The following is a 12,937-nucleotide window of genomic DNA, read 5'->3' on the forward strand; positions in this document are numbered from 1 at the left end:
TACACCCAGATAGAACGCTTTCTATTGTGCATATGTAAAAGTTGGTGAGGGGAGTTATGGATATGCTGAATTCCTTAAGCTGCCTGAGGAAGTATATACATTGCTATGCCTTCTTGACTGTCACGTCTACATGGGAAGTTCAGGACAGATTGTAGGTTATCATCACTTCTTGGAATTTGACACTCCCGACCCTCTCCACCTCAGCTGTGTTGATGTAGACAGGGTGTGTCCTCCTCCTTTCTACCTGAAGCCAGTGATCAGTTGTTTTGTTTTGCCGATATTGAGAGAGAGATTGTTATCATTGCACTATGACACCAAGCACACTATCTCCTTCCTTTACTCTAGGTCATCGTTGTTTGATATCCGCCCTACCACGGTGGCATCGTTAGCAAACCTGTAGATGGCATTGTTAAGGAACTATGTTATACAGTCATGGATTTACAGGGAGTACAGTAGGGGGATTCCTGAAGAAGGGCTAATGCCCGAAACGTCGATTCTCCTGTTCCCTAGATGCTGCCTGACCTGCTGCGCTTTTCCAGCAACACATTTCCATCATGGATGATAATCCATCCTTGTGAAGTATCAGTGTTGAGTATCATCGTAGAGGATGTACTGTTATCTATCTTCACTGATTGCAGTCTGTGGGTCAGGAAACTGAGGATCCAGTTGCAGAAGTCAGAGCCGAGACCTAGGTCCTAGAGTTTTGAGATTGGTCTGGTGGGGACTATGGTATTGAAGGCCGTGCCATAGTTGATGAGTGGGAGACTGAAATCAGTATCCTTGTTATCCAAATGTTGTGGGGATGAATGTAGGGCTAGGGAAATGGCATCTCCTGGGGAACTCTTTTGCAGATCGGTACATTGCAGGGGATCGAGGCAAGCTGGGAGGCTAGAGTTGATGTGGGCCATAACCAGCCTCTCGAAGCACTTCATTATTATGGAAGTCATATGGGCAGTAGTCATTAAGGCATATTGCATGTACTTTCTTAGATACTGGGGTAATTGCAGTCTTCTTATGACTTCAGCTTGTAGCAAGGACAGGTTGAAGATGTCAGTGAACGCCTCCGCCAGCTGGTCTGCACAAGAGCCAGCTGCACGGCCAAAGGACTTCATCTAGGCCCATCGCTTCCCTTAGGTTTACTCTCAGGAAGACTGGACTGACATCTGCAGCAATGACAGAGTCAACAGGTGCATTTGCGGCTGTTGGGGCAGATGACACAGTGCTACTGGCATTCTGCTTGAGCTGAGCATAGCAAGCATTGAGCGCATCAGGGGACCTCCTCCTTTCATTCCTCCTGCTCTTGTTAAATATTGACATTAAATCACTTGTATTAAACCTGGATTTGATCCATTTGCATCCCTCTGTTGGAGCACAGACACAACCTCTGGAATATAGATGGATAAAAGATTACCAATAAAGCAGAGAATTAGGGATGGAGAAGAATTAGTCCAGTCAGTCTCTTGTTCACGGTGAAATCAGATAAATTAAGTGTTTATTTTTCCAACTATATCATAAGAGCATGCAGCTCATTTTGTTTCTGTAACATTATTGCTCCATCTTTCTGCCCATGTACCTTCTCAACCCTTCTTTATTCTGTGTCACATATTGCTTCTCCATTCCTTAGCCTGGGGACTCCAAGTTCTGATGTAATATTTAATATAATATTGTGTGCCTCTGCGGGATCTGTTTGTTCAAATGTCTGTAAGTAATATCAGCACTCATCTCATCTCATTGTGTCTCTGGAGGAATTATCTAGGATGTATAATGCATGCATGTGACTAAATTTTCAGTTCGACTTGACATCCTTGATTAAACTGAAAATGAAATACCCATTTAACCTGCTGCCAACGCTCGCTGATGTTGAATTCATTTACTGCCCTTTACTTGGGGCCCTCGGTTTGCCAAGTAAGTTGTGAATATCATTCATTATTGTTTCGTTCACCAGGTACAGATATTTTTGACATATTCAGCAATATGAGCCCAAGTCCTGTTCAAAATCATGCTACTTTTGAGAGCACCTCAATGTTTTGTGTACCAACCCAATTGTATAGTAGTTTGACATGCAATAACATTACAATTTAAGAGGATATTGCTTCATAATTTAAGGGTAATCTGGTTTTAATATTACAAATGAAAATTGGTTTAGTAGAGAAAAAATAAGCAGTTGAACTCTGTGTTTTCCACCACCTGTATTTAATCCGATTGAAATAATGAAAGTAACTTCACAGAACTGCTCAGAGTAATTTATTAGTGGTGAAATGTGCAATATTGGGTTCTTGGTATTTATTCCCGAAGAAGAGTGCTGATTAGAGTATCACAGTATTATGGAATGTTGGAAAGGTGGCTGATGAAGTGCCACACCTCCTGAAGTCTTATTAGCACAACTAAGGTGGATGGAATCAAAAGGGACAATGGTTAAGAGGTAAAGAGCAGAGAGCTTTGTTGAACATTTGCTTGATGGTGATACACATGGGTGGTATATCCTATCGATGTTTGGACCATTTGTCTTTTTGATTCTTGGTGACACAAGACAATAGTTCATACCTTCCAGATTACATAAATCTGGAAATATAGTAAGTAATGGGAAAGATAACATTTAATCAGGAGAAGTTAGATATATTAAGTAAGTGGGAAGACTCAATGAAAATAATGGAATGAATAAGCAAGGATTTTTGTTGAACGTTTTAAAGTGCTGATGAGGTCCCAGTTGCAGAATTCTGCTTATTCTTGGCACCACACTTTATGTACGAGTTCAAGCCTAGGAAAGGGGGCAGAAGAGATTTATTGGAACTGTACAAATTAATACTCAGAGAATATGAATTATTTTCTCTGTGGAGCACCGAAATTTGAATTGGGATTTGCCAAATCATGCAATAAGATTTGATTGAATGTGAAGAATCAAATAACAAGGAGGCATCTTTTTAGCAAGAGGAAATAGATAAGTGGGAAATAGAACAAGAGACAAAATGAGGGCACTCCTTTTTTTATAATGATGCAACCTGTATTCTGCATCAATCGACAATGTAAACACATTGTACGCGGTATTGTTGGTCTGCGGGTATCTCACAGGTTCCTTGAGTTCTGATAAAAATTAAAAGAAGAAGGCACATGCACTTCAATATGGAGCACATTTATTGGCTTAATCCCCACATACATTTATATATATTATATACACACATGTACACTAACAAGTGAGTCTCACACTGCCTTCTCTCCACTGGGGAAATGGAAAGGGTTTCACTTGGAGTCATAGCAGGACTTATACACTTAATGGTAAGGTCCTGCGCAGTATCGCTGAACAAAGGAGCCTTGGAGTGCAGGTTCATAGTTCCTTGAAAGTGCAGTCATAGGTAGATAGAATAGTGAAGAAGGCTTTTGGTATGCTTTCCTTTATTGGTCAGAGCATTGAGTATAGGAGTTGGGAGGTCATGTTGCGGCTGTGCAGGACATTGCCCAGTCCACTTTTGGAATGTTGTGTGCAACTCTGTTCTCCCTCCAGTAGGAAGGATGTTGTGAAACTTGAAAGGGTTTAGAAAAGATTTTCCAGGTTGTTGCCAGGATTGGAGGTTTTGAGTTGCAGGGAGAGGCTGAATAGGCTGGCGATGTTTTCCCTTGAGCATCAGAGGCTGAGGGGTGACCTTATAAATGTTTTTAAAATCACTACGGACATGGATAGGGTAAGTAGACAAAATCCGTTCCCTGGGTTGGGGGAGTCCAGACTTAGGGGACATAGGTTTAGGGTGAGAGGGGAAAGATATAAAATTGACCTAAGAGGCAATGTTTTCACACAGTGTATGGTGCATGTATGGAATGAGCTGCCAGAGGAAGTGGTGGACGCGTGTGCAATAGCAACTTTTAAAAGGCATCTGGATGGATGTATGAATAGGAAAGGGAAAGAGGGATTTGGGCAAGAGTTGCAAATGAGACTAGATTAGGTTAGGATATCTGTTTGGCATGGAAATGTTGGACAAAGAGTTTGTTTCCATGCTGTAGACCTGTCAGGCTCTCTGACTAAAGTATTCCATCATGTTGTTTCTTCTTTTCCAATCCATTACCTCACACGTATCAGGTTTGATCAGCCCATCCATATCTTCCTGTAGCCTATGACTATCTTCTTCACTACTAATCACTCTGCCAATTTTGGTGTCATTTGACAATTTGCATAACCTATACACCACATTTCTTTCTGTATCATTTATAGATAGGGATAAACAATAAGGGCTCCTGTACTGGTCCTTATGATACCCACTGAACACCAGCTCCCAGTCACTAATACAATCTTCCACCAATACTTCTGTGTCTTATTACTAAGCCAGTTTCTAATCCATATCACAAAGTTTCCCTCAATTCTATGTTCTCTAACCTTGTCAATCAGTCTCCCACGTGGAACCTTGTCAAAAGTTTTGCTAAAATCCGTATAAACTACAACAAATGAGATTCCCTCATCCAAGCACTTGATCACATTTTCAAAAAATCTGTTAGGCTTTCAAAAAATTCTACACTCCACGTATTAAAATGAAATTAAATGAACAGTCAACGAGGAAAGGATTTCAGTATTTTTGAGTGGGTGTTGATGGAAGCAGGGACTGAATAACTCCACAAAAGCACTAGTATTGACATGATAGATTAACGATTATCCTCCTGTGCTTGTGTTTTAGTGCTACAATGGAAATGCAATTTTTAAAATGTTTGTCAAGGATATTTCCTGACTTGTAATGGTCCATGTTGTCAGTGAAAGGGAGAAGTGCTGAAACTGAACAGTAGCTATCATTTTGATAGTATTTAGAAAGCAGCCATTGCAGCAACCAATTTGGAGTGTGTTCAGCAGTCTGTAGACATTACACAGATGTTATATAAAACAACAAATATAAACGAGTTTTGTAGCTTTGACAGGATTGACAGGAAGATGCATTCACTGATGTATTTTTTTAAAAGATACAGTGACATTGGATGCTATTGCAGATAAATAATGAAGTAATTAGATGCAGACAAAACCTGGAGATCAAAAATTTACACCAGATTTCAGAACATTCTACCCACAGAATATCATTGTGGTATTGACTGAACTGTGTCCTGAACATTCAAACAGAATCTGTTGAATGCAATAGTATGTGGAGCCATTCTGAGCATTTCTGTATATTGTAATTGAATGTGGTTCTGCTGGTTTCTCTTGTGTTGATTTATTTCTGTTTTCTGGCTATCTGTAAGTTAACTAATTTCAATCACTCTAACCTGAAAGTTAATCACTTCATTTTGGTTTGCAAAAGTTTAACCAATTTTAAATTAGCAAATTTTAAAGACATTTGTTAAATGAATAAAAAGTATTCTTAAAAATGACATGTTCTTTTTAGAATATCTTACGACATTTGAAAGTAAACATTTCAGAATCACACACACACACACACACACACACACACACACACACACACACACACACACACACACACACACACACACACACACACACACACACACACACACACACACACACACACACACACACACACACACACACACACACACACACACACACACACACACACACACACACACACCTTTTTAACTCAAGATGCTCTTTTTGAAGTTTATCAGAACATCAAGATTTCATTCCCAGTACATTTCATCTGAACGCACATTATTTCCACAATTAATTAACAACTTCAGCAATCCTAGGAGAAATGGTAAGCAAAATATAATCTTTTGAATATATTTACAGAGTTAAGGCTTATTATGCATTCAGTCAACTGTTTCTGACTACCTCAGTATGGTAGGTTTGATCAAAACAATTGTTGATAGTAAAAATGGAATACAAAATGTAAATATCTTCTCTAACTCTGTGGATAACAAAATGACTTCCTCGACCTTGTTAGTTGCTACACATGTGCAATATGAAAATTATCGAGAAACTATCAAGTTTAAAATCTTACTACCCAGACCTAATTACAATTGTCTATATTTGCTTTATAATTTGATCCAAATGTGATCTGTGAAGCTGGAGCCATGAAAGCTATTAAACAAGTTCTTGCTGCTTCTTCTGCTTTTAATTTCCAATCATCCACTATTCTTAACACTTCTGAGATCATTGATTTGAAGTTCTTGTCGATGGTTCTAATTTCCTGAATCACACGTTTAATTTTGAACTTAAACTCACCAAGTGTTTGTCTGTCTTTTTCCAATTCTGCAAATTTCTTCTCTATTTTGTTGCAACTCCCTGTTGAATTGTTAAGGTCTTTCATGAATAATTTCTCTCCCACTTCAAGGAAATTTCCAAATATTTTACCGACAGCTTACATTTCAATAAAGTCAAAACATTTATCACGGGAACAGCTTAGTGTTTTCATTTGATAATTAAATGAAGAATTGTTATGAGACTAAAGAAACAGAAAAAATAAATTCATTGCTAATGCATGCTCTCCTCTCTCAAGTTATTGGACATTTATTAAAGTTGGTTTCTTGGCACTGGCTCTCCCAGCGCATCAGTTATTACTGATATATTGACTGGAAAAATGATGTTAATTCACTCCCACAATTTACTAGAATTTTCATCTGAAAATGTTCCTTCCCTTAATATTTGAATGTGTCCAACATATTCTTTGGTATTCAGTTCTCTGTCTGATATGAAAAAAAGTGTTCACTTCTGAAGACAAGTCTGATTGGACCCAAAACGCTTTATTTTGCCATAGATGCCTCTAACCAAGCTGTATTTCTCGAGCATTTTCTACTTTTGTTTTATTTATATTTAGTTTTGATACCTGAAAGACCCATCTCTACTCCCAATCACAATCTCTCTTTAAAAAACCTCACAGATCTCATGCTGACCTCTGACTAATGTCTAATGCTGAAACTAACTGGTCAAAACCTTTGTATCACACTTGATATTCAGGGAAGCTTTTGACACAGTATGAACTTGGTGTTGACTTGAAATCTGTACTGACCTCCACCATAACTCAAAAGTACGTTCTGCTGTAAAGCTCATCCACAAAGCTGTTGAAATCCTTCTTTAGCCTCTCTACCCATTTTGCTCCAAATTCCTTGGACCCTCACCCACACTCTTGACTTTCTTTTCCTCTAACTCTGTCCAATTGTTCACCATTTACTTTTCCCCACCCATCAGCGATCCCTTGTTTCAAATGGATGTCACACTCTTAAGGTTATGTGAACGTTCAGTGTTCGTAAATGATCAGGAAAGGGTGCTGTGACCGAAAGTGAGGGAGGAGTGTTATGATAGACTTTTTTTCACTAGGAGAAGAAGGACTTGTCACCTTTGTAAAGAAGGAAAAAGACATTGGGCTGGATTAATAAATGTGATGGTATGAAGGGGGAATATCACTCTAATTGGCAGGGGTTGATAAATAATCTTTTTTGTATTCATTCATGGGATGATGGCATCACTGGCTAGACCAGCATTTATTCACCATAGGCCTGTTACGAGTCAACCTGTGAGTCTGGAGTTAAATGTAGGCCAGACCAAGCAAGGATGGCAGTTTCTTTCCCTAGTGATTTGGATGGATTTTTCCTGAACTTTGAAAATGGTTTCATAGTCATAATTTGAGTCTTAATTCCAGATTTTTATTCAATTCAAATTCCACCATCTGCTGTGGCAGGATTCAAACCCAGGTCCCCACAACATTACCTGGGTCTCTGGAATAACATTCCAGTGTTAATACTGCTCGGCCATTACCTCCCTGATAGACAGTAACCTGGAAGGGGTGAAAACTGATCTTGGCATGTGACAATGGGCATTATGATGTTTGTGCTATGTGATCTGAATCCCAGTTAGAGATATCTCCTCAGAGAAAGAGATAAACCTGGAAAATAAGGCCAAAGATCCAAATAATGTGGACTAAGTGGAAACAACAGCATAGGAAGAAGGACATCTGATATCTGTTGAGAAATGTTGATGAGTAAAGGTCTAAATAAAAATGCAGAAACTCAAAGTCCATCACTGGAGCATCAGTTGTGACTGAGTCTGTCAGCAGAGCATCAAGCAGCTCAGAGAATGAAGCATATGCCTCAAAGAGGGCTGCAGATCTGAAAGGCTATTGGGACAATTGGCTCAGCCATCCAGCAGGATCATGCTGGAGTCTCTCAATCACCTTTCTTCCATTCGAGTTTACTTATTATCAGAGTCGCAACAAGATCAACAATATTTATGACTCCTCGGATACTAGACAGTTCATGTCCAAATGCCACAAAAGTTGGTCAACATCCATAAGACCATAAGACATAGGAGCACAAATTACACCATTCAGCCCATCGAGTCTGCTCTGCCATTCAATCATGACTGATAAGTTTCTTAACCCCATTCTCTCGCTTTCTCCCATTATCCTTGATCACCTTGATACTCGAGTCTATCTAAGTCAGTCGTAAATGTACTCAATGACCTGACCTCCACAACCTTTTGTGGAAATGAATTCCATAGATTTACCACTCTTTGGCTGAAGAACTTTCTCCATATCTCCATTCTAAAAGGTCTTCCCTATATTCTAAGTCTGTGCCCTCAGCAACTGATCTCACCTACTAATGGATACATCTTCCCAACATCCAACTCTGTCCAGGCCATTCAGTATCTTACATTTCAGTTAGACCGCCCCTCCCATCCTTCTAAACTCCTGGGACCATTCTTGTGAAGCTCCTCTGAACACGCTCCAGGTCCGGTGCATCCTTCCTGAGATATCTGGCTCCAAGTTGCGCACAATACTTCAAATGTGGCCTGACCAGAGCCTTATAGAGCGTCATAAGTAGAGCCCTGCTTTTATATTAATGTCCTCTCAAAGTAAATGGCATTATTGCATTTACATTCCTATCTACTAATTCAACCTGCAAGTTTACCTTGACAGAATCCTGGACGAGAACTCCCAAATCTCTTTGCACGTCAGACTTCTGAATTTTCTCCCCATTTAGAAAACAGTCCATGCCTCTATTCTTCCTACAAAAGTGCCTTACCTCACAATTTCCCACATTACATTCCATCTGCCATTTTTTTGCTCACACTCCTAACCTGTCCAAAATCTTTGCAGCCTTCCTGCCTCCTCAATTCTATGTGTCCCTCTACCTATCTTTGTATCATCTACAAACCTAGAATGCCCTCAGTCCTATCCTCTAGAAGTGTTCGCAAGAAACGTTTCTAATTCAGTGTGTGCAATACTTGGCCTACTCTTGGGAAATGAGACGGGCAAGTGACTGAGGTGTCAGTGGGAAAGCATTTTGGGGCCAGTGCCCATAATTCTACGGTTCTAAAATACTGATGGAAAAGGATAGACAGGATCTAAAATTTAAAGTTCTAAATTGGGGCAGGTCACTTTTGATGGCATTAGGCAAGAACATTCAAAAGTTGATTGGAACGGGCAGATGTTCACAGGTAAAGGGACGACTCGAAAATAGGAAGCCTTCAAAAATGATATGAGAGTCAGGAGACATCATGTTCCTGTTAGGGTGAAAGACAAGGCTGCTAGGTGTAGGGAATGCTGGATGATGAGAGAAATGGAAGGTTTAGTCAAGAAAAAGAACAAAGCGTATGCCACGAATAGACAACAGAGATTGAGTAGAATCCTTAAATGAGTATGAAGGCAGGAGGAATATACTTAAGAGGGAAATCAGGTGGGGAAGAAAGGGACATGAGTTGACTTTGGCAAATAAGGTTAAGGAGAATCTAAAGGGATTTTATAAATACATTAAGGACAAAAGGGTAACTAGGGAGAGAATAGGACCACTCAAAGATCAGCAAGGCAGACTATGTGTGGAACCGCAGGAGATGAGGGAGATACTAAATGAGCATTTTGCATCAGTGTTTACTGTGGGGAAGACTAGAAGATATAGAATGTGGGGAAGTAGATGGTGACATCATGAAAATGTCCATATTACTGAGGAGGAGGTGCTGGATGTCTTAAAATGCAAAAAGGTGAATAAATCCCCAGGACCTGATCAGATACACTCGAGAACTTTGTGCATAGGTAGGGAAGTGACTGCTACGCCACTTGCTGAGATATTTGTATCATCGATAGTCACAGGTAAGGTTCCAGAAGACTGGAAGTTGGTTGACATGGTGCCATTACTTAAGAAAGGTCATAAGCACAAGCCAGGAATGCTAGACCTTTGAGCCAGACATTGGTGGTGGGAAAGTTGCTGGAGGGAACCTGAGAGAGAGGATTTAAATGTATTTGGAAAGGCAGGGACAGAGTAGGGATAGTCAAAATGGCTTTGTGTGTGGGAAATCATGATTTTGGAAGATGTAGCAAAGAGAATTGATGAGGGTCGAGCACTGGACGTGATCTATATGGACTTGAAGAAGACATTCGACAAGCTTCCTCATGGTAGACTTGTTAGCAAGGTTGAGCACCCTAGAATAGAGGGAGAACTAGCAATTTGGATACAGAACTGGTTTGAAGGTCGAAGACAGACCGTGATGATGCACAGTTGTTTTTCAGACTGGAGGCTTGTGACCAATGGTGTGCCACAAGGATCAGTGCTGGGTTCACTGCTTTTCATCATTTTTAAATGATTTGGATGTGAATATAGGAGGTATAGTTAATAAATTTGCAGATGACACCAACATTGGAGGTGTAGTGGAAAGTGAAGAAGATTACCTCAGAGTCCAACAGGATTTTGATTAGATGGGCCAACGAGCTGAGTTTAATTTAGATAAATGTGAGGTGCTGGTTTTTTGTAGGGTAAATCATGGCAGGACTTATACACTTAATGGTAAGGTCTTGGGAAGTGTTGCTGAACAAAGACACCTTAGAGTGCAGGTTCATAGCTCCTTGAAAGTGCAGTCTCAGTAAATAAGGTCGTGAAGAAGGTGTTTAGTCTGCTTTCCTTCATTGATCAGAGCATCACGCACAGGAGTTGAGAGGTCATGTTGCAACTGGAAAGGACATTGTTTCATCATTTTTAGAATGTTATGTGCAATTCTGGTCACCTCCAAAAGGGAGAATGTTGTGAAAGTTGAAAGGGTTCAGCGTAGATTTACAGAGATGTTGCCAGGATTGGGTGATTTGAGGAAATAGGCTGGGGCTGTTTTCCCTGGAGTGTCAGAGGCTGAGGGATGAGCTTACAGAGGTTTATAAAATCATGAGGGGCACGGATAGCATAAATTGACAGGTTATTTTTCCCTGGGTTGGAGAGTCCAGAACTAGAGGGCGTAGGGTTAGGGTGAGAAGGGAAAGATTTAAAAGGGACCTTAGGAGCAATTTTTTCTCGCAAAGTGTGGTGCATGCATGGAATGAGTTGTCAGGGGATGTGATAGTAGCTGATACAAAGCCAACATTTAAAAGACATCTAGTTTGACACATGAATAGGAAGGGTTTAGAGGGATATGGGCCAAGTGCTGGCAAATGGGACTAGATTAATTTAGGATATCTGGTCATCATGGACAATTTGGATTGAAGAGTCTGTTTCCATGCTGTACATCTCTATGACTATGGCTTTTTTGGCAAGGATCCAGTTTTAAGACAGCCAATGTTAATCCCTGTTTGTGGTTATCTTTTATCCGATTTCATTATCAACACAGATTAGATCGAATGTTTTTTCAAGTGTTGGATGCACCAAATTCACATAAAATCCTTCTCACCCACTTCTTCCCTTTCTTTTTTCAGTGAACCTGCTGACAATTCTGCTCCTCTCTCAGAGAAACTGTGGTCTCACCAAATGTGTCACTCATTACCTCGTGGCCATGGCCTCAGCTGATCTCCTGGTTGTTGTGACTGATGTGATCCTCAGGTGGTTTATCATTTATTTCCCTATTTCTTTCCTGGATATTACTCCGGTATGTAGCTTGATTACCGTTCTCATTTTTGCCTCCACAATGAGTTCAGTTTGGTTCACTGTTGTCTTCACCTTTGATCGATTTGCTGCCATTTGTTGCCAGAAGCTCAAAACAAGATACTGCACAGAAAAGACTGCAGTCATCATTATTGTGACAGTGAGTGTGCTTGCCTGCTTAGAAAGCACTCCATGGTTCTTCAGATTTAAATCTCAGTATATCGACAAAAATCAGGAATGGTTTTGCATCACCAAACAAGAGTATTACAGTTCAACATTCTGGGCAGCATTTGAGCTCCTTCATCGTCTCTTAAACCCTTTGCTCCCTTTTGTTTTGATTCTGATGCTCAATACTCTGACCATCAGACACATTTTAATAGCTAGTCTCGCTCGGAAGAGACTCCAGGAGGACAAGAACGGTGGGTCTCCCAATGACCCAGAGATAGATAAACGTAGAAAATCCATCATTTTACTCTTCACTATCTCAGGCAGTTTCATTGCTTTATGGACCCCTTACCTTATATGTTTCTTATATCAGCGAATTGCATTTTTGTATGACTTCTATCCACCTTCAGCCACTGCAGGTACCATTGGATACCTGCTTCAGCTCCTCAGTACCTGCTCAAACACTTGCATCTACACAGTAACCCAGAGTCAGTTCCGAGAGCAACTGAAAACAATTGGGAAATATCCATTTTCTATGCTTGTCAGATCCACCAAACAGTGAGCAGATTTGCTTTGGAATCCGAATTTACTCCCATCTCATAAATCATGTTATATCTTGAATAAGTTCAACTGATGCATTGAAGAGAGCTTTGAATTTTTTTAAACAATAATCGAAACTACTGGAAAAGATCTGCATGTCTGGCCACATCAGTGGAGAGAAATCATCGTTAACATTTCAGGTCGAGTGCAGGTCTGATGAAGGGTCACATGACCTGAAATGTTAACTCTGATTTGTGTGCACAGATGCTGCCAGGCAATTTTTATTTTTGTTTCTGATTTGCAGTATCTGCAATTATTCCTGTTTGTATTTGCACTGTTTTCGTTGCAACAGCATGCAGGGACATGACGCAAACACAAGAGAGTGGCAGTAGAAAATACAGCTGGTACAGGCAGAATGGGCTGAATGATCTCCTTCTACACCACAATAATTCCATGATTCTGAGTAGCACTC

At 40.2% G+C, this 12,937-nt stretch overlaps 1 protein-coding gene across 1 annotated transcript; it reads left to right on the forward strand.

The window, feature by feature from the left end:
- The first annotated feature begins 1,820 nt into the window (after nucleotides 1-1,820).
- On the forward strand, nucleotides 1,821-12,487 carry LOC148147421 (putative G protein-coupled receptor 139). Its single transcript, XM_087995623.1, has 2 exons — nucleotides 1,821-1,905; nucleotides 11,595-12,487. Exons 1-2 carry the CDS (start codon nucleotides 1,821-1,823, stop codon nucleotides 12,485-12,487), a joined length of 978 nt encoding a protein of 325 aa, XP_087851749.1.
- The last annotated feature ends 450 nt before the right edge of the window (nucleotides 12,488-12,937 follow it).

Source organism: Chiloscyllium plagiosum, unplaced genomic scaffold, assembly GCF_037043375.1.
Source record: "Chiloscyllium plagiosum isolate Xiang-an unplaced genomic scaffold, Cpla_swu_hap1 HiC_scaffold_17, whole genome shotgun sequence".
In the NCBI taxonomy this organism is placed as follows: Eukaryota; Metazoa; Chordata; class Chondrichthyes; order Orectolobiformes; family Hemiscylliidae; genus Chiloscyllium; species Chiloscyllium plagiosum.

Coding starts and splice junctions, on each gene's coding strand:
- LOC148147421 (XM_087995623.1), top strand. CDS start 1,821: ATGAAATACCCATTTAACCTGCTGCCAACGCTCGCTGATGTTGAATTC. Junction 1,906..11,594: donor TGGGGCCCTCGGTTTGCCAA/GTAAGTTGTGAA, acceptor TTCTTTTTTCAG/TGAACCTGCTGACAATTCTG.